Source organism: Struthio camelus, chromosome 19 (genome assembly GCF_040807025.1).
Source record: "Struthio camelus isolate bStrCam1 chromosome 19, bStrCam1.hap1, whole genome shotgun sequence".
Lineage (NCBI taxonomy): Eukaryota > Metazoa > Chordata > Aves > Struthioniformes > Struthionidae > Struthio > Struthio camelus.
In genome coordinates, this window is record NC_090960.1 from 1,105,682 (window position 1) to 1,129,578 (window position 23,897).

The 23,897-nt window shown below is 47.1% G+C and overlaps 2 protein-coding genes across 9 annotated transcripts in view; both read left to right on the forward strand.

Annotated features, from left to right (window-relative positions):
- Positions 1-10,204, forward strand: part of RNF213 (ring finger protein 213) — a 58,443-nt gene extending 48,239 nt beyond the window's left edge. For 2 of the 4 annotated variants that reach the window (XM_068913645.1, XM_068913644.1), the window contains exons 54-67: positions 98-192; positions 938-1,097; positions 1,539-1,719; positions 2,575-2,666; positions 3,291-3,542; positions 4,996-5,128; positions 5,801-5,884; positions 6,260-6,440; positions 6,577-6,778; positions 6,939-7,016; positions 7,347-7,544; positions 8,500-8,589; positions 8,686-8,864; positions 9,411-10,204. In XM_068913645.1, the coding sequence (XP_068769746.1) occupies positions 98-192; positions 938-1,097; positions 1,539-1,719; positions 2,575-2,666; positions 3,291-3,542; positions 4,996-5,128; positions 5,801-5,884; positions 6,260-6,440; positions 6,577-6,778; positions 6,939-7,016; positions 7,347-7,544; positions 8,500-8,589; positions 8,686-8,864; positions 9,411-9,564 (2,079 nt within the window). In that variant the 3' untranslated portion in view covers positions 9,565-10,204. Of the gene's footprint in view, positions 1-80; positions 193-937; positions 1,098-1,538; positions 1,720-2,574; positions 2,667-3,290; positions 3,543-4,995; positions 5,129-5,800; positions 5,885-6,259; positions 6,441-6,576; positions 6,779-6,938; positions 7,017-7,346; positions 7,545-8,499; positions 8,590-8,685; positions 8,865-9,410 lie in introns of those variants that run through there. The other 2 variants (XM_068913646.1, XM_068913647.1) reach the window with 2 other exon arrangements.
- A 54-nt stretch (positions 10,205-10,258) lies between these two features.
- On the forward strand, positions 10,259-23,380 carry ENDOV (endonuclease V). 5 transcript variants are annotated; one of them, XM_068913674.1, is made up of 10 exons: positions 10,303-10,368; positions 11,080-11,270; positions 12,443-12,577; positions 13,029-13,068; positions 13,418-13,530; positions 13,640-13,708; positions 14,349-14,477; positions 18,980-19,104; positions 21,782-21,858; positions 22,992-23,380. In XM_068913674.1, exons 3-10 carry the CDS (start codon positions 12,464-12,466, stop codon positions 23,228-23,230), a joined length of 906 nt encoding a protein of 301 aa, XP_068769775.1. In that variant the 5' UTR covers positions 10,303-10,368; positions 11,080-11,270; positions 12,443-12,463; the 3' UTR covers positions 23,231-23,380. The 5 variants fall into 5 exon arrangements, with proteins under 5 accessions (XP_068769779.1, XP_068769780.1, XP_068769775.1 ...); XM_068913677.1 differs by having other exon boundaries at positions 18,983-19,104; XM_068913675.1 differs by lacking the exon at positions 10,303-10,368 and adding an exon at positions 10,441-10,641 and having other exon boundaries at positions 10,720-11,270; positions 18,983-19,104.
- Positions 23,381-23,897: the final 517 nt, after the last annotated feature.

Sequence of the window (23,897 nt, forward strand, 5' to 3'; positions counted from 1 at the left end):
ATGCCATTCCCTTGCCCCAGAATCTGGCTCCGTTCTGTTTGTCTTCCAGAGAAGCTCGTAGTCTGGAATTCAGTGTTCAGTATTTGTCTTTTGCTAGTGTGGCCGCCCCATGGAAACGAGCCGCTGTCTTGACTGTGGCGCCTTAGTTGGCGGGAATATGCATAAAGCACTGCCTGGCTTTCAAGAATTCCGGTATGCTTTGCTTCATTAATCTTTTCAGCACTAAATGACATTGCACTTACCTTTTGCCTTAAAAGTGTGATAAATATTACCTCATGCTGTTACCTGAAAGGTTCTCCTAGAAACCTGAGACTTTGGCCATTCCCTTGAGGGAGAAGAGGTTTGGACATTAGGAGTGCTGGCATAACTCTGAATTTGCAGAAGCTGCCTTAAAATAAGGGCTCGTCAAGCTGCTGGTTTTAGGCTTTTCATCCCTCCGATCATCCAGGCTGATGAAGTGGTTCTATACTGACAGAGTAATGGGCTCCATGTTCTTAGACAGACCAGTATGACTGAAGACCTTCTACCAAAGCTCTAGGGACTACGATTTGTGTTGCCCCTTCCTTGATTCCCCAGATTCGTACTTCCAGCCCTTGTGCAAAAATATCAAGGTTACTAGTTCTAACAGCAGTGGCTTCTCATCTGTCCAGCATGGAGGTAGCTAATCTTGCCCCACAGGGCTGGACATGGCCTCTTTCACAGAAAACGCATGAGGAAGGGACGTCCAAGGAAGAATAACCAGCCAGCAAAAATAAAGGAATTGGCTTATATGTGTACAAAACTAACAGGAAGCTCTTGTTCCACTATAGCACTATTAATTGGCAGCTTTTAAGGCATTCAGACAACTTATGGAACAAAAAGACATTATTGGTTATCAAAGACTTCTCTTGTATTTTCTTTCAAGACAAAAAAAATTATGATATGTACCTTACAACAGGAATAACGAAGATAGAACTCAAACTGGCCACATACTTGGAGATGCACAACGCAGAAAAATAATGGGAGTGTCTGATCGGGCCATGTCCTCAGTTGTCTTCCTTCTCGTACGCTTGCTCACACATTTGACAATGTTGCTGGGAGCCACAAAAGATCCTCAGGTATCTTCCAATAATTGTTCTGAGTAGCCACATGAAACATAGCGAAACCTCTGCATGGTAGAGGTCCTTTTGTGTCCCATTGTCTAGTGCTTAGGGCAGTGATTTCCAAATTCACTTCCTGCCTTGCCCAGGAAGGATGTTGGTTCCTTCGTGCTCTTTGGAAGAGGATGGACAGTGCCCTACTTTACTGAGGAGGTTCATTGGCCATCTTAGCACACTATAGTGGAGGTGAGAGCAGAGCAGCACTGTTTTTCCAGACTTTTAGTGAATAAACGATTGGTGCTTAGCTGCACACGTTCCTGCATTTTCATATGTTCAAGTAGTAGGAATCCTGTAGGATGGAGTTGAGAATTTCTGATGAAGGACTGTAGCTCTGCATGCATTTGGCTAGAATTGGACATTATTGGCTATGCTCATTTTTGCCTTTTGTTGTTCTTTAAGTCATTGGAAAAGATCATCAAGCCACCAGTGCAGAACTCTGTAAGCTTCCTGCAGCAGCATATTCAGGAGGACTTGGCACAGCTGACAAAAGCTCTGGGGAAGAGTGTGGATGAGACAATTAACATCGTTCATCTCCTCCTAGGCAGCCTCCTCAAGGACCCACATCAGCACCCAAGCCAGTGTAAGGAAAACTGCCGACCATCTACAAGCTATGGGAGCGTTTTAAGGACAGCAGTTATTTAGCTTCTTTACTAACAGACCACTTCCAACAGGCAGTACCTGAGCTAATAAGGAAGATTCAGAAATTCACAGCTTGTTTCTTGTAGGGAGTGAAAATTTTTTGGTGGTTTACTTCTCTCTTGCTCAAGTATATGGGTTTTGCAGGATTTGGTACATAATTCTGAAAAGAATTATTGAATAAATAACCTTATGACCCTTTGACAGAGCTTTCAGCTCACAAAAGCAGAGATACTATTCAGAGTGCAATAACTCATCCTATGTACTGATCTATATGCTGCCTTCTAAATGGCTACCAAGATGCTATTTGGTAGAAGAGAGATGGCAGAACACGGTTTACAGTCTACATCTGGAGTTCAAGTTGATGAGCCATTGTGTCATGGGATGATTTATATGCAATAGCCGTATTTTTAGTGTGTGACAACTCAAGTCCATATTCCAAGCTCTGTTCTTTGGTCTGTCATTGATCACGATCTGACCTTGGACAAGCTGTTTAACTTTTCTGGGATTATGATTGACTTGTATAAATGTCCATATCGTGCAAAGGAATGACTAGACTGAAGCTTCTAAAAAAAGAAAAACAAAAAACAAAAAAAACTGAGATTACTATGTGCTGGTTTGGATGATGTTTACTCTCCAGGTAGACTGAGATACATATTTAGCCTCTAAGACCCCTGAATTTGCTATTGGGTCATCAGACTAACTTGCAAGAATGGCATGCCTGGAAGCTTAGAGAACCTGAATTTTCTTTTAACTGAAGTATTGCAAATGTAACGCTTGATAAATACTACTGTTGCAGGGCCAGTTCAGTTTGATGTACTCTCCACCAAGGAGAAAAGAAACAAATGGGAAGAAATTGTTGCAAACACAGTTGTTATTCCTCAATTGGAGGTGAGAAATCTACTGTATAAAATGTCAGTATTTGAGCAGTTCAAAGACCACTTATTTGGAAATCTGACCTGCTGTAATACCTATACCAAACTGTTCACCCTGTTATTCCTAAATACAATCCATCTATGACACAGTTGCAGGTTAGCTTTCATTTATTGTCAGCTAGTCACTTCCATCTGAAGGATATCAAATGTGGAAGCTGTATATAGGGCCATACTTTATTCTATCAACTGTTCAGTCAACTTTATTCTACCTGTGGCATTGAGTATGAGATATTTAGATTGTGCTATAAGGGTGTTTTTGTAGCTGGAAAGCAGAAATATCATAGCTCAGCTAAAACTTTTTGTCCAGTGAGCACATGGGTGCCCAAAATGAATACTATCTGCCTTTTTTTCATTAGTGTCATCTATAGAATAGAATACCTGGGATTTGGATGAGCTAGAGAACAAAGAATAACTTCATGGTATAAATAGCTTTCTTGCAGTATGTGTTTTACAAACCTTGCCTGGGAGTTCATCTTTTGCTTTGACATATTTCTGTGTCAATTGGTCATTAAGCTGCCAGGGAAATATATTTCAATGCTGCCAATGCTGATATGATTTGACTTTTTTTTTTTAAATGCAGGGTTTGGATAAAAAGCTTCTGGAGCTAAATAAGCAAATTCAAGAGGATGAGAGAATTTCCTCCAACCCAATAGTGAAAATAGTATATGGTGACCCTACCACTTTCCTGTCCAAACTGCCAAAGGACAGTCACATACACCACTCCAAGATGTGGAGCTGCCGAAAGAGGATTTCAGTGGAGAACCTGGGCTATGTAGTCCAGCAAAAGAATGCCAAGGACACTGTTCCTCTCCTGTGGAAGTTTTTGCAGAAGGTGAGTGTAACATAGGGATGAGAGACTGCAGATTCCAGAGATCAGTTCCCTGGCAAATACTTTGTCAATAAGGAAAAGAATTATCTTCCCGGAATCACAGAATGGTTTAGGTTGGAAGGGACCTCTGGAGATCATCTAGTCCAACCTCCCTGCTCAAGCAGGGTTGCCTAGAGCACATTGCCCAGGATCATCTTGAGTATTTTTATTCATGTAATGACTGATCTTGAGAAAGAAACTCCTGTCAGCTCCATGTCAAAAGAGGAAGTGCATCAATATATGTCAAGCCTTGTGAGCATTTTGAAAGAGTAAAATCAGAGCATAAGACAGCTTTTTGTCTGTGAGTTCAAGTTATCAAGGGACTAGAAGCTAATTTTCCATCGTAACTTTCCTCCCTTTGGTTCCGGGCTCAACTGTGATGTTAGCTCTCATGTCTCTCAAGAAAGCAGAGAAATAGAGAATAAGGAGTAAAGAGCAGCCTCATTCTTAATGATACTGTGAGATCAATAAACTTGTTTCTCACACTCGGGCTTGGTTTCTGCCAGCTTTTATTTCCCTGTAAAATACTGCTCTTCAGAGACCTAAGCTGTCCATCAGCTTTGTTTCAAGATCACGTCCAGTTTAGTATTTAGAGGTCCAAGGGCAGGATATAGACTGAGGAGTAAAACGCATCACTCGAGTATGTGTTATGCTGCATAGGGGATCTGAATTAGTTACTGATTAGTCATCAGGTGACTAAGTTGCGAGGTGCTTCCTTCCCTTTTTGAAAATTAATGGTGTCTTGATTTCACTCCCTTTTTCTGCAGAGCATTGGTCACAACTGAGAGCTGCTATTTGAGCAATAACAATCTAGAAAATGATTATTTAGATCCTCTTAACCTTTAGTGGTCCCTTGAGAGAATCCAAGCCAGCTAGTTAGTTATGTCCGCTCTCCAAACAGAGCGCAGGTCTGTGAGAGGAAGTCCTTCTTCACATATGAAAGGGCTGACTGTGTTAACCCCTATTCCTTAAGAGTGGGGCAGACCTGTGGCAGAAAGTCTCTATGCATCTCTCTAACTCTCCAAAGGAAATGAGTGTAGTTTTAGCAGTTCTACCTCCAAGATATGTTGAAATCTACTTGGTCACCCAGCTGGCCTGCAGTAATTCACCATAAGAGTATTTGCCCAGTGACAGTGTACCACATCCAGCCAGAACTTGAAGATAAGCCAATAGCTGGCTCCACTGGCAAGAGCAGTGGCGCTCCATTGGCAAGGTTAGGGAGAAAGACAGTCAAACTTGAGAAATATTAGAAAAAGGCACTATATAATCAAATAACTTTCTATAATCTTGAGAGAATTTCACATGTAAAATATCTATCTTCTACTAGTAAATTGCTAAAAACTAATTTGATAAAAGTGTGCAATGTGGTTTGTCCAAGGACAATCTTATTCATAGGTCCTCCCCTTTCTCCTTCTAGGAAACAGAACTGAGGCTAGTTAAATCTTTACCAGACATTCTGGCTCTTCAGAGAGACTTGGTGAGGCGATTTCAGAACACTGCTGTTGTCAAGCACTACACTATCAGAGACTTCCTCAGTGAACCCCACTCAGGTGAGAAGACTCTGCCAAAATTGTAATCAGTGAAACAAAAAGTGCTTCAGATAGATTTCCTGGATAGTCCAGGTGTTCAAAGTAAAAGTGAAAACTTCTCTTAAACTTGCAATCTTAAGCCCTCATATTTTGTTTTTAACTTCTACCCAAATGAACTGGAGACCTTAACCCCAGAGTCATGCTCGAAAAAGTCAATCAGCTGGTTTTAAGGGGATGTAAACACAGGATGAATGGTCACAGAGGGTGCAGACTGTGCTCAGAGGTAGGCTTGAGCGCAACAGTGGACCTGCAGGATTTCTAAAGTTATGCCCTAGCAGGTAAAATAGGCGTCTGTCCCTTTCACTCATGAGCAAACTGATGTTTTGTGGCAACTCCTTCAATTGTTCAAGGGATAGTGCTTAAAAGACATGCAGATTCAAACCAAAAATCCATCCAGCCTCGTAGCCTGGGCCAAGAGCAGATGATAATGGAAGAATATAAACAAACAGAGCAAAGCAAATAACTCAGTTTGGTAACATTAGAAAACTGTTCAATGTACATTTAGATGCTTTTAATCTGTCTGAGCGGGTAGCTAGAGTTCAGTAGTGTGCTTTGAAAATCCTCCGATACTATAGGGTTTGAGTGTTGCCAATAAAAGGTGTTTTCAGGATTTCTGTTTCTGGTATTCCCCAGATGTGATAAGGGACCTCTTACAGAGGAGAACAAATGTGTTTCTGTCTGTCTGGAACAAGCTGAGAAGATCACTGGATACCAATGGTGAGTACTCTTCTTTCCTAGCATTGTTCTGCGAGTGATGGCAAGAGGGTGCCAGCAGTCGGACAGCGGTCCTCTGCTACCCTTGACAATCCAAGTTCCTCCCATCAGAGACACTGACACATATCAGCAAACCTGACCTTGGCCATTAAAGGTTTAAGGAGGTCTAGGTGGAAATGGAAGAATTTGTTTTCCTCTTGTAGTCGTCTCACCTGAACCTTTTCCTTTTGGTACTTAAGATAAATGACAGAAAGAGCTGCACTCAGTTGTCTCTTCAGGTTGTGTACTTTCTCCTGACCTGTTTTAGGTCAGGAGAGCCTGCTCATCGTGGGCTGGCTGTGGAACACTTTGAGTAGTCATCTCTGGTTTTCATTTCAGGGGAAATTAAGCTTCCTAAAGGCTACTGTGATGCTGACTTGACCCTGGACAGCAAGCTTGAGGTCCTTCTGCCACGTCGACAGGGACTGGGCCTCTGCTCCACAGCCTTAGCCAGTTATCTCATTAATCTACACAATGACTTTATCTACTCCGTAAAAAAATACATCAAGGAAGATGATAGGTATGTTGCTGTGCCAGCTACGCGTTTTTTTTTTTTTTGGTTCTGTTGTATTACCTGCTACCACACAGTCTGTTTTCTGTGCTTCATAAAGCCTTCTCCCTCTAAACGGAGAAAAACTTTTTTCCCTCTTCTGTAGGTACTTGATAAGTCCATCAGAAGTGGCTGACCTGCACTTGATCAGTTATGAGGTTGAGAGGGATGTGATTCCCCTGCTCTTGTCCAACTGTCAGTACAGCATGGAGAAGGGAGGGGAGACGTTGCAGGACTTTGATCTGGAGAGAATCCAGCAGCAAGTCATCAGCAAGTTCCTGCAGGGGAAGCCACTCATCACCCTCACGGTAGGACAGTGCAGCTAGCTGTGTTTTCTGCAGTCACCCTCTTGGCTTGTGTTGGACACCTGCATTGTTTGCTGCAGCCAGGCTTGCACTGTAGCAGGGTTTGCAATGTTAAAGCTCTACAGCCTGTGGATTTCATCCCAGATCCCCTCTCTCCTGACAGGGAATACCTACCCTTGTGTGCAGATACGATCGGAATTATGAACAGCTGTGTAATGATGTCAGGAATAAGCTGGATCAGGTAGGTTTCTGTAATGGAAGAAACAGGACAAGCAAGTGACCCCTGACATCTTAAGAACAGTCAGGGTTGTCTTGTGTCACTTGGCTTGTTCATCTGCAATAAAGGCTATATAGCCTATAAAGGCTTGTCTGCTAGTCTTTCTGCGTGGCAGTGCAAACTGGCCTTCTCTCCTCAGCCAGGATTTGCAAAGGAAAGGTGATATAGTTAAGCATTTATGGCTTCCTAAATTTGGGGCTCTGCCCTCTTCCAGGGCAACTTGAGCAACTTGAGCAGTAATAAGGAATGGAACTAAGCTAATATTGGCAACTGTTTTGACTTCATGGTTTTCAGAGCTCTCTTCCCGGTTCTATGATAAACGTGATCAGCGGGGAACTGCAGTCCTATAGTGATGTCTGTGATGCTCTGTCTATTACCGAAATTATGTTGGGATTTCTCGCCATGGCTGGAGAGAACCCTGAAATGCTTCTGACTGAGTACATCACACAAGTTCTGCAGATGGGTGATCAGACAAACCCTCAGGTACTGCAGGTGAGTCCAGAAAGCAAAGCTCTTATTCTTACAGGATAAAATCTGTACTGGTTTATACAAAGTCCAGCCAGCCTGATCTCCAAGCCCAGCAAAAGTTCAGCTTTAACAAGTGTGTATTAGAATTACCTCCCCACTGTGCTTTACAGCAGGGGAGAAATTTTCACTTTCACTGTAAAAAGTGCTTGCAAGGTAGGAGCACCCTATAGCTCATGATGCTCAGTAGGTTCTTGCAAATTCCTACGGAAAGGTCAAGTGCAGGACGCTCAGGTTGAGTTCCCCTTTGCAGATCCTTCCCCTCCTGTCAGCCCCAGGAAAGAGAATCCTCAGTAGGGTGACAGCGTAATTGGGTGCAATGCTAAAACTGGGAAAAGAGCAAAAGATGCCAGGAGGAAACTTCCAATACTGAGTCAGCTTTCAGTGGCACTGTCTACCTGGTGCTGAGCAGGAATGAAAATGTCCCTTTACCTCTCAAAGGGTACCTCTAAAAGAGGGAGGTTTAACCTCCTAATGATGTGTGAAAAGAGGCTTTGTTCTGATGGGGGAGGCAAGGGCACAAGGACACGTTGTCATAGCTCTATCACTTTCCCATTTCCTCTTGTGATGGCCAAAAAAGATGGACTATTGGATGCAAGATGGGGGAGAGGGAGAAACAGGCCCGTTGCAGACAGGCTCCTATACTCAGGTTGAAAGGGCTGGATGAACTCCCTGCTGGTGGATGGGGTTTTTGTTTATGCTAATTTGTCATAAGATTGACTGCTGCTGAAGAGTGCCATCTTGCTTTGGCTATGTCACCCTGCCTGTTAATGTGGTTTCACCTTAGTGGGCTTTTTCTCTCTCTGTTTGTGCTTGTGCTCCACTACAGTTTTGACCTGCATGGGCATGGTGGTGGAGAAAGAATAGGTTCCTAAATACATCCCTCGCATCCGGTTTCTCTTCACGTGTATTTTTCTTTCAGGCCCTTAGTAGATGCCACCTAAAGCACAGCATAGCCTTATGGCAACTTCTGTCTACCTGCAAGTCGGAGCAGCTTCTGCGCCTCAAAAGGGTAAGAACACTGGTAACCTCTGCGTCTGTTCAGGCCTTTTCTCTTTTCTAAATGAAGCCGCTTAGGGGTGCATGTTTTTTCTCACTGCATCTTTAGGATCCTTTTGAAGACATCAGCACGGTCTACAAAGCTGAGCTTAGTCCAGAGATTGCCAAGCTCCTCAACACCTTCCTTGTCCACTCAAGGCTGGAAACGTTCCTGCAGGAGCTCCATGAAATGATCATCCTGAAGCTGAGGCGCGTCCAAGCTGTGGATGAGTTCAAACCCACGTGGAGGTAATAGACTTGTGCAGCCCAAACTACCTGACAATCATTAGCTCCTAACTTAAGCTTCTCTGGCTCTTTGAAAATGCATGCAAAGGAAACTGTTCCCTTGGTAAATGTCCACCCTCCTGGACACAAAGGACAACCATCAACATTAAGAGTTTTTACCTAGTACTAAGCAGCATTGCCTGTTTCTAGCATGTATGACTCTTCTTCATCTCTATATGAACTATTTTGGCAACGCTGCTGGAATATATCAAGGTTTGCTATTTTTGAGTGCTAAAGACGAACACAAGTGCTTCTGCAGTCACTCAGCTGAACGCACACAGCTTTCTATACGTACAGCTTGGCCCCAACAATTTAATTGAGATTTGAAGAACACAGAAGTGGCAGGCTGCAGGTCAGGATTAGTGTGCTGTTTAATCCTTCTCATAAAAATAGTGCATATTAAAACACTGTATACTTGATTGTGGTGCATTTCTAGCATATAAAATATTGTGGCATTTGTAGTTTGCGGTATACAATCTGTTAATACTATATTTGCTCTTTATTCTCCAGCTTGAAGGAATCACTCCTTCCTTACCTTGATGTAAAAGACTGTGCGTTAGCTATAGAGTTTGAAGATATGTTCCCAGAAGAGATTCTCCTCTCTCATGCTGTTGCTACCTGGAAAGCAGCTGCGCTCTTCAAAAGAGAACACAGAGAAAGTTAATGGCCCAAAGAAAGCTAAGGCCACGAAAGCAGCAACACGAGGCTCGTCTGTGACCGCTGTACTGATCTTCTCCCCTGCACCTTAGAGGGGCACAAGCACTGCGTCAGACTCTGGAAATGCAGGGTGTGTGTGTGGGGGGGGGGGGGGTTGGTTCGTTCATTTTATTACCGCCTCACAAGCGCGATGTAAAACCTCCCTGCTTTACGTCAGAAGGACGGGGCAAGAGAACCACAGGGAAGAGGCAAGGCCGGTCCTTGTCTGCTACCACCGTTTCTAAAAATCTGCTATTGAAGGATTTTGAAAAAGCATCATTCCTTAGTGCCTCTGCTTTCAGAGAGAGAAATACAAGCCGGAAAACGCCTCTCTCCTGACCTTTAGTAGAGATCAAGCCGTGCTGCAGCCCTTCACCTGCCTGACTTTATTCCTCTCCCACGGTCCAGGAGCGCTTCAGCACAACCCCAACCAACGCCTCCACTTCAAAAAACCGCGGAACCTGCCTTTAATTGCCTTAACCTCACCCGAGGAGCGACCCGGCTGCCTTTTCGGGCCGAAAGGGACGTTTTTGTACGTTTTTCTCTGAAGGCAGGCGAACGCCTTTCCACGCCGGGAGCGTTTCCCAATAAAGTCCCTTCTCGCTCCCGCTGCTCGTCCTTCCTGCGCGGCGCCGGGGCCGGGGCGGCGGAACGGCCTCCCGCCGGGAGCGTTCCCGGGGGGGGGGGGGGGCGGCGCCGCGGCGGCTTCCGGCGGCGGTGGCGCCGCCATGTCGGAGCCGCCGGCAGGAGCCACCCTGCGCCTCTGGGCACGGTAACGGCGGCGCGGGCCGTGCGCATGCGCGGCGGGCGGGCGGGTGGGTTGGGGCGCGGTGGCCACGGCAGCGGCGCGGGTCCGGCGCATCCCTCTCCCTCCCCGGTACCGGGCCAGGCCCGGCAAGATCCTCCTCTTCCCTCGGTACCGGGCCAGGCCCGGCAAGATCCCTCTCCCTCCCCGGTACCGGGCCAGGCCCGGCAAGATCCTCTTCTTCCCTCGGTACCGGGCCAGGCCCGGCAAGATCCCTCTCCCTCCCCGGTACCGGGCCAGGCCCGGCAAGATCCTCTTCTTCCCTCGGTACCGGGCCAGGCCCGGCAAGATCCTCTTCTTCCCTCGGAACCGGGCCAGGCCCGGCAAGATCCCTCTCCCTCTCCGGTACCGGGCCAGGCCCGGCGGATCCCTCTCCCTCCCCGGTACCAGGCCAGGCCCGTGTTCGCCCGCAGCCCTCCCAAGCGCGGCTGCAAAGCCGGGGGCGTTGCCTCTCCCCCGCTCCCCTTTTTGGAGAAGGCTGAGGGTCCCCCACGGCTTACGGGGCCACCTGAAAAGAGACGCCCGGTGCTCTGGCCCCGGGGCTGCGTCGTGCGCCGGCGGGGCACGGCCTGGCCCCTGGCTCGGCCCCCGGCTCGTGCGGAGCGGGGCCTTGGTCTGGCGAGAGGCCGGCGGGCGATGCGTGCCGCTGAGGAGGAACGGGCCGTCTTTTAACTACAGTTGTGTGATCGTTCGCTAGAGAGCAGGCCCGGTTAAAGGCCGGTGTGATTGAGCAGGATACCGAGGAGTGGCAGAAAGATTCAAGTTTTGCAGGACTGGAGAGAGTAGGAGGCGTGGACTTATCTTACATCAAAGGAGATGACGCGAGCGCCTGTGCTTCCCTTGTGGTTCTCAGCTACCCCGCTCTCAAGGTAATGGCAAGTGAACACTCACCCCTTAGGGCTGTATAAGGGTTTTTTTTAAGAAAACTTGCTCAAAGGCTGTTACCTACTTCATCTCTGCACCACAGGACATCAGTATGTTATCACTTGTATGTTCAACAAAACCTTCCAACTGTATGTTCTGCAGGGACGATAAATAGAGGAAAGAACAAGTGTAAGGATCTAAACATCAGTTTGGAAGTATGTGAGACAAACTGCTCGTAGTTGCAAGAGGCTCTTAGGAATTACAGGGAAGTTATGAGGAATTGAAGGATAGCTTTAGTATGCGTTAAAGTCAGTCAGGAGTAAATTGGAAAACGCAGTGATGAGATGTAGCCTGTGGACAGGTGCAGAAGACTTTAAATGATTAGATTAATACTGGAAATAATCAATTTCAGGCACTACCCAGAAAGAGACACAAAGGATCAGTGTTGGTGCTTATCAAGAGACAAAATTAAACCATAGGTAGCTCTCATAAACAGCTGATATCCTATTTGTGACCTTTAGCTGGTAATCGACTAGTTACGTAAGATGTAACTTACGCCTTTTCAAATCTACCACGAGTCCCACATCCCGCAGTCGTTTAATTTGAAATAATAAAGATACTTGATCCCTTTTCCAGTTTTCAAGCTGACATAAAAATTGTCTTTTACTGTAAAACCTATCACAAACAGAGATACAGTTTGATATCAACCACTGGAATTTTTAAGACTTTACTTTCAGATCCTGCCCTGATTCTTGATTTGTCCTACATGGATATTTTTCAGCTACTATCATGTCTCTCGGGCTTTCTTTTAGAATCCTCTCACCTGTTCTCAAACAGAGGCAGATGTGCTTTGATAATGCTCTGACTGTGTGAACTCCCCACTGTGTATTTGAATAGCTGCCCTGACTTTTTTCAAGGACTTCGCTCTTAAGCGGGGCATGGTAGGACGTGTCCGGCCTTCTTCTGTCAGCAGCCCACTATTCACCCCTTTCTCTCACTTAGAGATAGATTGACACAACCCAGTGGCATTAGCTTTGTGGGAGAGAGCCAGAGCGACAGAGTACTTTAAAAAGATGAGAGAGTAAGGGACATAAATGCCAGAGGAGTTGCATCTGCAATTAAGAACTAAGTAAGTGCTGGAGATCGTTTTCTCTGTACTATGCTCCTGTGGTCCTAGGTGCTGTACGAGGATTGCCAGATGGTTGCTGTGACAGCCCCGTACATAGCAGGATTCTTAGCCTTCCGAGAGGTCCCTTTCCTGGTGGAAGCAATTCAGAGACTTCAGCAGAAAGAGCCCAGGCTCAAACCTCAGGTGTGGCACGTTTCTTTGTCCCAAGCAGAGATGTCACGAAGGTTTAGAGTACTGCTGAAAGATGACCCTCTGTCTGCTGAGGCAGCACCATCTAGCTGCTCTCCACTGACAGAGCAGAAAGCTCAGTGTCAGAGTCATACTGAAGCATCTATGGCACTGACTTTAGGGACTGGGAATGCTGAGCCAAAGCCAGCCAAGCATCCCTTGGCCATGAAAATCCCATTCTGCATATAGCACCAATGACAAGCGCTGCCAGTAACCAAGAGCTCATGCTACTGGGGCACTGGTTATTTAAAGTCACAAGTTAAACAGAGCACGCTGAGTGGAGTCCCTTAGGCAGACAAGTCAAAGGATTGAAACATGGACTTTTCCTTTCTCATAGGGCCAGCATCACTGCTCCTTGGAGTGTCTCTCAGGGCACAGAAAATAACTTTTTTTTTGGCCTTTTCAGGTGCTGCTTGTAGATGGGAATGGCCTGCTCCATCACAGAGGTAGGTCTTCATTAGAGAGCCTTGCTCTTCTGCAACCCTATGCTATCACTTGAGATTCCTATTCTTGGGTATCCTGCATCACATTGGAGAGCTTCTTACTAAGTTCCAAAGATAAGGGATGGAAGAAGGAGGCTCAGTATTGATGGGTTAATAATCTGAATTTTTGCCTGTCCCTCAGAGGTACTCATCAGATTCTCTTGCAAGTTCCTGATTCCTCAAAGGTGGCAATTTTTCTGTCCGGGAAACAGTTCCTTTTTATGGCGGGGCTGACTTGCATGGCCCTGGCGTTGGTATTGTAGCATTTTTGAGAGCAATATGCAATATTGCTTTTATGCCTCCTTGTTGGCAGGATTTGGTGTGGCCTGTCACCTGGGGGTCCTGACAGATCTACCGTGCATTGGAGTGGCCAAGAACCTCCTGCAAGTGGATGGCTTGGCCAGGGATGAGCTGCACAGAGAGCAGGTTGGGCCAGATTGAGAATTCTTTCTGCTCATTAATATCCAAAGCAAATTGGGACAGCCACATAAAAGTACTTTCTAACCAGCTGACCTTGCGTGATTTTATGCTCTAGATTCGTTCCCTGCAGACAGAAGGAGATGCATTCCCACTGACTGGCACTTCAGGGAAAGTCCTGGGCATGGTAAGCTGGGGGAGTTCCCGATCCATTTGGCCATCAGTGAGTGTTCCAGCTTCATGTAGCTGGAAGCCCTGAGAAATGTTGTCTCTGTAGTGGGACTATCTCGGTGACATCGGTTCAGGAAGACCAGGTCTGAGCAGGCTACCAGGTACACTGAATTCCTCTTTCTGTCAGTTCAAGCGTTCTTAGAAATTCTTAGAAGGGGGTGCTCATTCAGGTGTTGGATATATTCATGTGCATGGCTATGGCATCTGAGATGATATGCCTCAGTATCCCTGTTCATGAACCACAGCCAAGGAGAGGTGCCAGTTCTATAGCAGTTTCCCAGGATGCAAAATGGGAGCATATGTCTCAAAACAGTGCTGCGCAGGAAGTGAGCAGATTTAAGAAATGTCCTTCCTCTGGTGATATTTCAGTACAGTCTGCGTTAGCAGGTCTGCACACTGCTTTCCACTGCTGGTCCAAAAGGGCAGACAGTCCCTGTGAGGAGATACTGGGAAGCAGAGGATCAAGAAAGCTGGGACTTACCAGATGCAGACCCGTTCTGAAAGCAGGCTGGCTGGCTTATAATTCATCTGTCACTTTGTATTTGTTCAAAATAAGCCCCTTAAGTATTTGATCTTTCTGGTTTGTGAACGCACAGGTCCTGCGTAGCTACAACAACAGCTCTAAGCCCCTTTATATCTCTGTGGGCCATAGAGTGTGCCTGGAGACAGCCGTGCATCTAGTCAAGTCCTGCTGCAGGTACCGGATCCCGGAGCCCATCCGACAGGTACAAAAGCGGTGGGAACTGAGGAAGGGGAAAGCAGGCCTGAAACAGGGAAGCAGGCAAATAGGCAGAGGAGGGGGCATGGCAGCTGTGGATACCAAGCCTGTGATGATGTGTCAGGGCCTCAGCTGGCTATACTTCTGCAGCTGTAGCCATCCAGCTTCCTGGCCTGTTCTCTCCAGCCTGCCGTGTTGTTATTTATGCAGCAAAGCCCAAACTGATCCTTCCTTCTTCTTTGCTTGTCCTTCTGAAGCAGTGCCCAGAAGCATACGCAGCCCTCACTGCAGACCCAGCCTGACTGATTTCTTGGTTCCTCTGCGGGCAGCTTCTGTTATGCTGATGGTTATAATACAGAGGATCTGGAAATGCAGTTTTCCTGGGCACCCTGAGCCTAGCACAGACTGCAGTGCTGCTCCTCTGGGCTTTTCTCTGCTATTGCACTCTGCAAGGAGCTGTGGGCTCTGGGGGTGACAGGCAGCCAGTAGGTGACAGCACTGGATCACATTCAGTGAACTGCAGCTGCCACTAGGGCTCTGCTTCAGACTAATTAAATCACAGCAGGGCTTGAGAAAAGGATCTGGAGAGTGTAAAGCCGCTGGGACTTCTAGCCTGACAAGTGCTTCCCTTCTCTCAGGGTCACCCTGCCATTATCAACTCAGTTGGACCTGACCCACTGCGTGTTCAGAGCAGGGCCTGTTCAGATGTCCCTGTTTGTAGCATTGCCCTGGAACACGGAGTTCACGTTGCTACACCTCAGTGCTTGTCAGGTGTCTGGCCACCTTTGCTCTGCAGCTCGTCAGAGCAGCATTAAGAAGATCCCGCTGAGGGCTGTTACGCAGTCTCCACAAACAGGAAGTTCTCTTTGGTACTGCAGTGTTTTTTGAACAGAATATTGAGTCTATAGTTATAGAACAGACAGAAATCTAACATCTTCGAGCAAAACAGTCCTTGGAGTGTCCATACCAGAAAGTGGATTTTCTGATCTCATAAACCGCTACCTGCCAGACTTGAGCAGGCTAATAGATCTTCTTATGTAATCTCTTCCAGCAAGGGACAGATGCCTCAGCAGAGCTCTAAGCTAGCTCTGCAGTTTGGCACGTTGAGAGGAAAAGGGGAAAGCATTCCCTTTGGAAACAAATAGGCATCTTGCAGCTTTCCATTACCTTCATTTTATTACCAGCTCATTGTAGCAGTTATCTGTGGTCTGAGACTCTTCCAGTTCTCTAACTACAACCTTTAAATACAGTGATGGAATGGATCATGACCACTTCCCTTACAGAGAGATCTGAGATCCAGAAAAGAGTATATTTAATGTAGAGGTAGAGGAATGGCATGGGATAAGAACACGTAAACCTTTTCATAGGACAGATTATTCACCTAATTGGAAAAAAGATCTGCTAAAACGTAGGCACACGTGTCAGCTGAGAACAAGCTTCTCCCCATCACACTTTCTCTATGTGGAAACTATCATAGGTGCTTTCAGGAAACAGTTTAAAATTTTTCTAAAAATAAATATTTTTAAACTTTTTTTGGTGTAACGTGATGGGAGTGTGCGACGTTTTGCAAGTGGCCCTATAGATGGGTTCTGTGTTCCAAAGATAGTGGCGTAGAATTTACTGACCTGAGGGAATCAAAGGAGGAATTGGATGAAAATGAACAACAGGTGAGTTGTATCAGATCTTGACATGGGGCAGTGCTGGAAGCTTCAGCTCCTGGGCACCTAAAACTGGAATTAGGAAGTAGAAGGCTGCAGCAAGTCCTGTCTTGGGTGACTTCCTTGGCCTCTTTGCTATGGCATGTCCCTGGGACAAGCTTGCAGATCTGATGGGTGATGTGCTCATGGCTTTTCCAGTGTCCAGTGAAAGACATCTGGGGCATTAGCCCTTTGAAAGTTCTGGTAGCCCAGGAATTTACTACTCCTAAGAGAGCTCAGCTGCTGTGGCTGTGATTATGGCTTATATAAAGGCAATACTGCAAGATACGTAGTGCTGCGTGGGAACTGAAACCTTCCACTTTCTTAGAGGAATAGCTGGCCAGTCTGTATAGGGTATGTTGTGCCTGCTGGGCCTGGAACAGTATCTAGGCAGTGGTCAGAAGTGGTTTGATTTGACCCGTGATACACATGGTCGTGCTGCTGAAGGAATCGTGGCTTGGAGGCAGGTGGGAGAAGTGATCTTTCAGAGAAAGCAGAGGGAAGTTCATCATTAGCTACACTAAGTATTTACATCCTACTTAGGCCTTATTCCACGTGTAACTGCAAGACTGAGATGGGAGAATTTTGCTTGCAGAGGGGTCATCTCTCCGCTCAGCCAGCCTGTCAAATTTTGAGGATCCTCTGCAGGAAGTTGGTCCTTTAGAACTACCCAGACAGAGGGATTGACGTAGGCAAGAGCTGTCATCCCGGACTCATAAGCAAAACATTCAAACTGGGCAGCACTGGAACAATACCAAGCCCTTCCAAGAGCTGCTGGCCTTGCCTACTTCTGGCAGAAGTCAGAACCCGTCTCTGTTGTTTGTTCATGCTCTAAGCCTGCTCAGACCCAGGATTCCCGGGTACAGCATGAGCAGCAGAAGCTTTTAACGCTCTCCAACTGACAAGGCTTGCACTGGGGCTGATTCTTCTACTTCTGCTGTTTCAGCTTCCTGGTTGGCTGCACACCAGGCTTCTGCTCATTTGATGATCCTTTTAGCTCCAGCTGGCACCTTGCCCAGCTGGTTCCTGCTGGCTCAGGATGTCGCTGATAGGGCAGTCTGAGGTCGCTCTAGCCCACCAAGAGGGACAGAAGTAGGCCTGCCCAGAACTGTGAATTTCTGCAGGTCGCTTTATGTGAAGTATTAAACACTTATCCAACTGAGAACTGAAAAACAAGCCGTCATCTCTACCCTGTGTGTAAATAGCTCGTGCTACCGGCTGGGAAATCAGTAGCTGATGCCCTGAAACTCTTAAGGCCTTGAGATGTAGCCCCCCCCCCCCCCCCACTACAAACTTGCTGTGTACACAGGGATGACCAGTGCCCCCTCATAAAATAGGCAAAGCAACAATTCCAGACCCTAAAGCCAGCACTAGTCCCCTCTGAAAATAGAAGCAATCTGTGAGGATTATTACGGGACAGTTATCCATCTTATTGATTAGCCTCTTGGTTAATACGCTGGGTTAAGCTGTCTCTCAGCACTGTGTTAGGAGTGAGGACTGGACAGTAACTTGCTACCTAATCAAGCATTAGCTTATGTTGTCAGCAGAACTTGGTTTGGGATTTTTCTTCCCTAGAAAAATAGTGTGTAGATCTGACTCTTGCTGTCTTGGTCTCCCAGTAGGGACTGTATTGAACCACCTCTTTCCCTTGTTATAAAATGCATCACGTAATCTCTTATCCTGAAGAGTGATCAAAGTTATTTGTCAGTTCAGTTATGAAACTGTCCAATTATAGAGAGAAGGGAAAAAAAATCTCCCAAACAAACCACCCCTTATCTAAGTAATTTTCATTCTCTAGCTTGCAGAATTCTTAAGCAGTTGTGGAGCTGCATTTCCAGCAGTGAGCAGGCAGAGCCTCCACCTGAGAGGCCTCACTGGGAGCTGGCAGGGATGGGAAGATGATGGTGGAGAGCTTGTTGAGGTAGGGGAGAGACTCCTCAGAAGCAGAATAAGGATGAGAGTTGCAAATGCTTCAAGGACAGCCACCAGGAATGTATTAACCCGCTTTACTGGCATGATCATCATATGCTGTGAAGCTTTTCCAGCTGGAAAGGTCACAGACTGCTTTTTAAGGGGAGAGAGATACTGTTATCTTTGAGGTGGGGCACAGCAGCTTTTTTGAAATGTCACCCTGTAGCAGTGTTTTTGAGAAAGAAATTTTCTGGGAAAGAAAAACTTTGAGAGAACGTAAAGAGCAGCCAGTGCTGGAAGTTAGCGTAGAGACCAGGATCCATGTGTTTGTGAAAGCATCCAAGAGTCATAGGCTAATATGATGCAGCGCCGGAAAGCTGACCAATAACGCTTCTGGGGGACAAGAACATCAGGTAAACGTCCAGCAACACACTTATAGCTGTGGGGATTTTTGTTGGTGTTCTCCTGGTCGAGTTCTGACCACCTGCTATTCTGTGTTGCTGGAGACTGAACACTCAGGCCTGAGCTTAATTGAAGCTCCTGGGCCCATGGGCAGAGGGTGTGGGTGGAAGCCTCAGGTGAGGCTGGTCAGGGCCATTAAGACCTATTTGTGCATTTAAGGCACTGACAGGCCTTTTGGTGGGGATGTAGAGGGTAGCAATTCTCTGTTCATATAAAGAGAGGAACGCAGTAGTAATTCCATGTTTGCTTGCCCTGACTCAGAAGGACTCATGTCACAGGAGAGCAAATCAGATGACGAAGGGAGGAGCTGGGCATTTGCATGAGGAGGGGTTCGATGCGGTCTGGCAATGGCTGTGAGCTCAGTTTGAAGCAAAAGGAGGGCAGTAAACTATGAGTGTGGTTTAGTCTCAGCCTTAATCTTTTTGATTTTTGGCCCTAGCAGGGATTCTACTGGAAAGCAGAACCCAGGGGCCTTAGCACTGATATGGCCTGGCATGTAAACATGTTCCTGTTGTCTTGCTTGGCAGCCTTGCTATTGTATTCATACATAGGACAGTGTGAAAGGTATGTCTTTCAGTCATTTGCCTTGTAAATGCTGCCAAGAAGGGATAGAGCCCAGGATGTGCTTGTGTCTTGTCTCTGTTTGCTTTTATTGGATGTTTTTACCTGCTTTAGCTGCATAATTACCATCACACAGCCAGCCTGCAAGGCACATAGGCAGGATGAGCCAAGCTCTTGCCTAGGGGAGAGGATATGCAGCAGACTAGTGATGTACTTCTCCATCTGTTGCTGCATCATGCAACTGCTGGAACAGAAGAAGTAAAGGGACGGGTATGGGGATGGGTCCAAGAATGGGCAATACCAGCTTCTCTCTTTTCATCCTATGTCATCTTGAGAACTATCCTGTTTGTTGGTTCCCCATCTTCCCAAACTCTTCACAGCCCTCTTTGAAGCCCTGTTGCCCCTCCTAATTTACAGTTTTCAGTGAAGAGGAGAACCCCATTTCTCAGCTGAGTAGCCATCACCAAAGCCAGTCATTTGGGAACATCAGTGTCATCGCTGTAACAACCATGGATGATCTCAGAGCACTCTGAGCATGGAGGCTGCAGCCTGCACCTGATTGCAGCACCAGTGGGAGTCCCAGTTAGTGTAGTCCTTGAACACCACTGCTGTTTCACTGACTGTACAGTGGAGGCTATCACAAAATCACCGCAGAGTCTGTGGGGTGCTTTTTCTTCTCGGTCTTTGCTGTCACTCCTCAGTCCTCCCAGCTTAAGGGCAGCTAAGCTTCACTGTGGTCTGTAAATGTGATGAGTATTTCCTTGGTCTGCCAGAGCAGGTGAAGTTCTTGGGCTGGTAGCAACTTCACCTGCAAGTCCAGAGGTGGGCAGGGGCATCTCATCCCTTGCCTCATCCTCTGGCTTTCTTTGCCATGTTGATGGGCCTCCCCAGGCATATCCCCCTCAAAGGAGTTGTTAGCTAATCCGGTAGGAATGAGACGCTGAATCCTGGCACTGTCCCTCGTGCCCAGGTGCCAGGGTCTCTAAACCAGAGTCACTGGTGGCACCGGTGAGCCCTTGTAGCACGTTTTCAGGAAGAAGCCCACAATTAGCTTCATTTCTCTTCAGTTTGGAGGTACGTTGTTGTTGGTGTCAGTCTGCGTGAAGCTTGCTCAAGCGCTGTCAAGCTCCAAACCCTCCTGGCCAGAACTGGACAAACATTTAAGAGTGGTTACAGCTGACTCATGCAGTGGAGCAACTAGGAACACCAAGATGCAGTGTCTGGGTAACGAGCTCTGTCACCCCTTTGAGAGGCTCCCTGCAGCAGATTGGCTGTTACCAGAGTGACTGACTCACATTGGAGCAGTCCTCCCACTGGGAATGGCAGGTAGGGAGCATGCTCTAGCACAAGCAGGGTCCAGCATTCTGCTGCCCCAGGATAAGTCAATAAAATGCTTCAGTATTTCCCCACCTTTTGAGGCAGGATCCATAGATGCCGCTGCCTGGTGTTAAATTGCCTTGCAACACTGCAGAGGTCTACCCTCGCATCCGTATGGCTATGGCATTCCAGCAACTTTCCGGAGACGTCCTTTTGTACGTTGGTGTAAGCTGAAGGTCTTCGCTTTACCACTCCTGAAAGCTCTCTGGGAGGTCTCAGCAGAAACCTCCACTCATCCCTGACTCCATGTGATCCATTTATGGAGTGTTGAGGGTGGTTGAGCAGTTTCTGTTGGTTCAGTGGGAGGACTGATTTACCTTTTGGGGTATTTCCTCTCCAGGGAATAAGGACTTCTGTCCTGTCCTCAAGGTTCTGGCAAGTCTGTTCCATCTCCTTGTTGCTCATCAAAAGATGGAGGAACTAGACCCTTCTCAGACTTCCAGTTCTTCTCCAGCCTGGCTCTGCTTCCAGGGTTCATGAAAGGGAGGGGGCTGCAGCTCTGGCCTAGAAACAAAGCACAATGGAAAAGCAGCCTCTCACCTCAGCAGTTCTCACTTTGCCACTGGCCACCTTTTCTTGCTTAGCCTCTGGAAGTCCTTGCTGGCTTGTCACATCCCTGAACCATTTGGAGGTCATCTTAGGAACTGTTCAGTGTAGGTGTAAGGTAAGAGAGGCTGTTGCAGTTCTTAGCCTGTCAAGGATTCCAGCTGGGTCAATGTTTGCTGAAGAGGCTCACCGTACTGCAATGTGTGCTGGAAGTCTATGTTAATTCATCCTTCGGGTCTTGTGGAGACCTTTGGAGAAGGCTCGCTGCACTCATCTGAGCTGCTACAAGGATGTGCTGAGTAAGCCCAATCTGCTTCCTAGTCTGGCTGTTCATCCTGCAGTACTTGGGGGAAGCCAAGGCTGAGCAAGTCTGCAGCGCTGCTTGGCACGAACTGTCTGTGCCCACTGTCTCCTCTGTGCTTAGCATCACCTCCTTGTTCCTATGAAAAGTGAAGGGGTAGACAGTCAGGATTCAGAGAACATCATTTCTGCTTCTGAAATGAATTGTACCTCATCAGGGCTGTTAGTCCAGGACCCTCTATTTCTTCGTTTTAAGTCTTTGGTCTCCTGACCAGCTCGCAGCGGGACACAGAGACCAAACAAGAAAAAAAACACAGGTTTCTCTTTGCAGGGCAGATGTACTAGGGTTATTTGTGATGTACTGACATGAGGGTGTGCGGGGGCTTACTAAGATAACTAAGGGGACACCAAGCAGGCTGATCAGCCCCTTGTCATCCATCTTCCTCCTTAATTCCAGGCTGATATTAGATCGAGGGAGTATATTCGGAAGCACCTGTGTTCACCACTGGAGGTCATATCTTCTGGGCCAAAGAGGTAGGTGTGTGGGCAGCCCAAGCAACTGCCTGTCCACAGGGGATCTGCTCATGTAACGATCTTCAGTAATGGCATTAAAGGGATAGCCAGGGTAACAAGGTGAGCTCAAGTGACATCAGAGCACATGCTGCCTCCCTAAAGGGTGATTTCTGGTGATTGTAGCCATGCCACTTTACACGTTTCTTCCAAAGAGCACGGTATCTTATACTGGAGAAGGTCACTGGGGATTTGGTCTGTTTCCGGTCCCTGTGATAAGCAAAGCACTAACGCCCACAGGTGTGACATAAGGGTGAGCAGAAATACCCTGCAAGGAGCTGCTTTCTGTCCACAGAAAACAAGGAGAGGGTCAAACTACCCCACTCTTACATAATGTAGGACAACGGCTGCTCTGTTACACCAGTGTAAATCCATAACAAGTCCATAGCCGCGTAGGAGTTACATGTGTCATGGTTACACTGCCTTTCCAGCGTAGTTCATGACAGTTCGTTGTTGGGTTCTGTCAGACCTGCAAAGATACCACGTTGTACAGATACCAGATGCAACTGCCTAGAGAGCTACTCGTGGACAAACGAAGTATGTCAAGACTAAACGAAGTGTGTCAAGACTCAAAGCCCAGTTGGCTCTGAGGGTCATACTGGACCAGAAAGTGAAAAGTGAAGGCTGCTCATGGCAGTAATGAGGGATTACTTACGCTGAGTAGAGGCAGCTCTTATGGATTCCTTAGGACACATGGACGGTGCAACTTAATGTGCTCTGCTCACCTCCTCTCTTTGAATCATGTAGCCACAAGCAAAAATCAGGCTTCTCCTACTCTTGTAGTGACTTGTACATCTGCACAGTCCAGCCAGTCCATGGGGATAGCCCTGTGCAATGCCACACTGGCTGCCTCCCATTTCTGCTAGTGCTTCATCCTGACCTCTAACACCTTCCAGCTATGGCAGATGGTGACGCTCACACAAAGACTGGCTGGTTTGGAGGCTGGGAACTGAACAGAAACACGAAACGCATTCCATTTACAACTATATTTCCCAAAACCTGTGTGTTCTAGCCCCTTGTTCCCTGGGTGACAGTTATTTGGTCTTCTCGGCTTTTGCATTTTTAAGTCTATCATCCTTCCTTGTTCTTGTTCCTAGGAAAGAAAAGGAGACTGAGCCTGATCATTAGTCTGATGTCAGAAGAAACTGCAGGGCCCCTGTGCACTGAATCCTCTCCTCCACCAAGAGCGTGGGTCTGTAAAGTGCAACAGCCAAGTGCCATGCCTGGGAAGCCCACTCCTGAGCAGTGCAGGGCCACATCAGTCAGGACGATGCCAGCCACTGTGGGGGGTTCTGGTGGGCAGGCAAACCAGCCTCTGTTCAAGAGTAATGTCTAGAGCATATTTGTACGGTTGGTTTTTAAACAAGCACTGTAAAAGCATGTTTGTAAATTTGCTACAGCTTACTTGAGTATTTGGGCGATTACAGGAGGTGATTTACAAAAAGAGGCTGTGGCACTGAACGTGGTTATAAACCTTTGGCTCCCACCCTCTGTGAGATAGAGACTTCCCTTCTTGTCATTTTTGGAACTTCTTCCACCCAGTCCCTTCAGCCTGTGCTCTCACGCTTGCTTTACACATCTCCGAGGAACAGAAGCCCAGTATGTAGCTCCGGCTGGTCCTGACAGACGGGCAGAGGACTCTGTGTTTCAGGTGGGCGTGTGATTCACGAGGGAGGGGATGGAGCCAACAGTCTGCTGCATATTTTGGAAGAGGCTTGGATGTCTGAGCTCTGGTACCTGAGTAGCTTTCTGTCTATTTTGTGTCAATGGCTTCTGCTGCCCTGCTGCATTCGTGCCACGCAGCAGCTACCAGACCTTAATGGCCTTATGTAAGTCGTCATTTGCACTGGGCACGTGGTGCTCCGGTGTGGCTGGTCTTGGTGGGAACTTACTCTGGATTGCTGCTAAAGCAAAATTCACGTACAAGGGCATTATGGTGCGTAGATTCGCTTGGTGTATTATTGTGACCCTTTCCACCGTGACTGAGCTAGAGGGGTGACGAT

Bases quoted from the DNA above. Each gene is read 5' to 3' on its own strand.
- ENDOV (XM_068913674.1), top strand. From the start codon at position 12,464: ATGGTTGCTGTGACAGCCCCGTACATAGCAGGATTCTTAGCCTTCCGA. The intron at 13,531-13,639 runs GTTGGGCCAGAT...TTTATGCTCTAG, and splicing joins ATGAGCTGCACAGAGAGCAG to ATTCGTTCCCTGCAGACAGA. The intron at 19,105-21,781 runs GTATGTCTTTCA...CCTTAATTCCAG, and splicing joins TACATAGGACAGTGTGAAAG to GCTGATATTAGATCGAGGGA.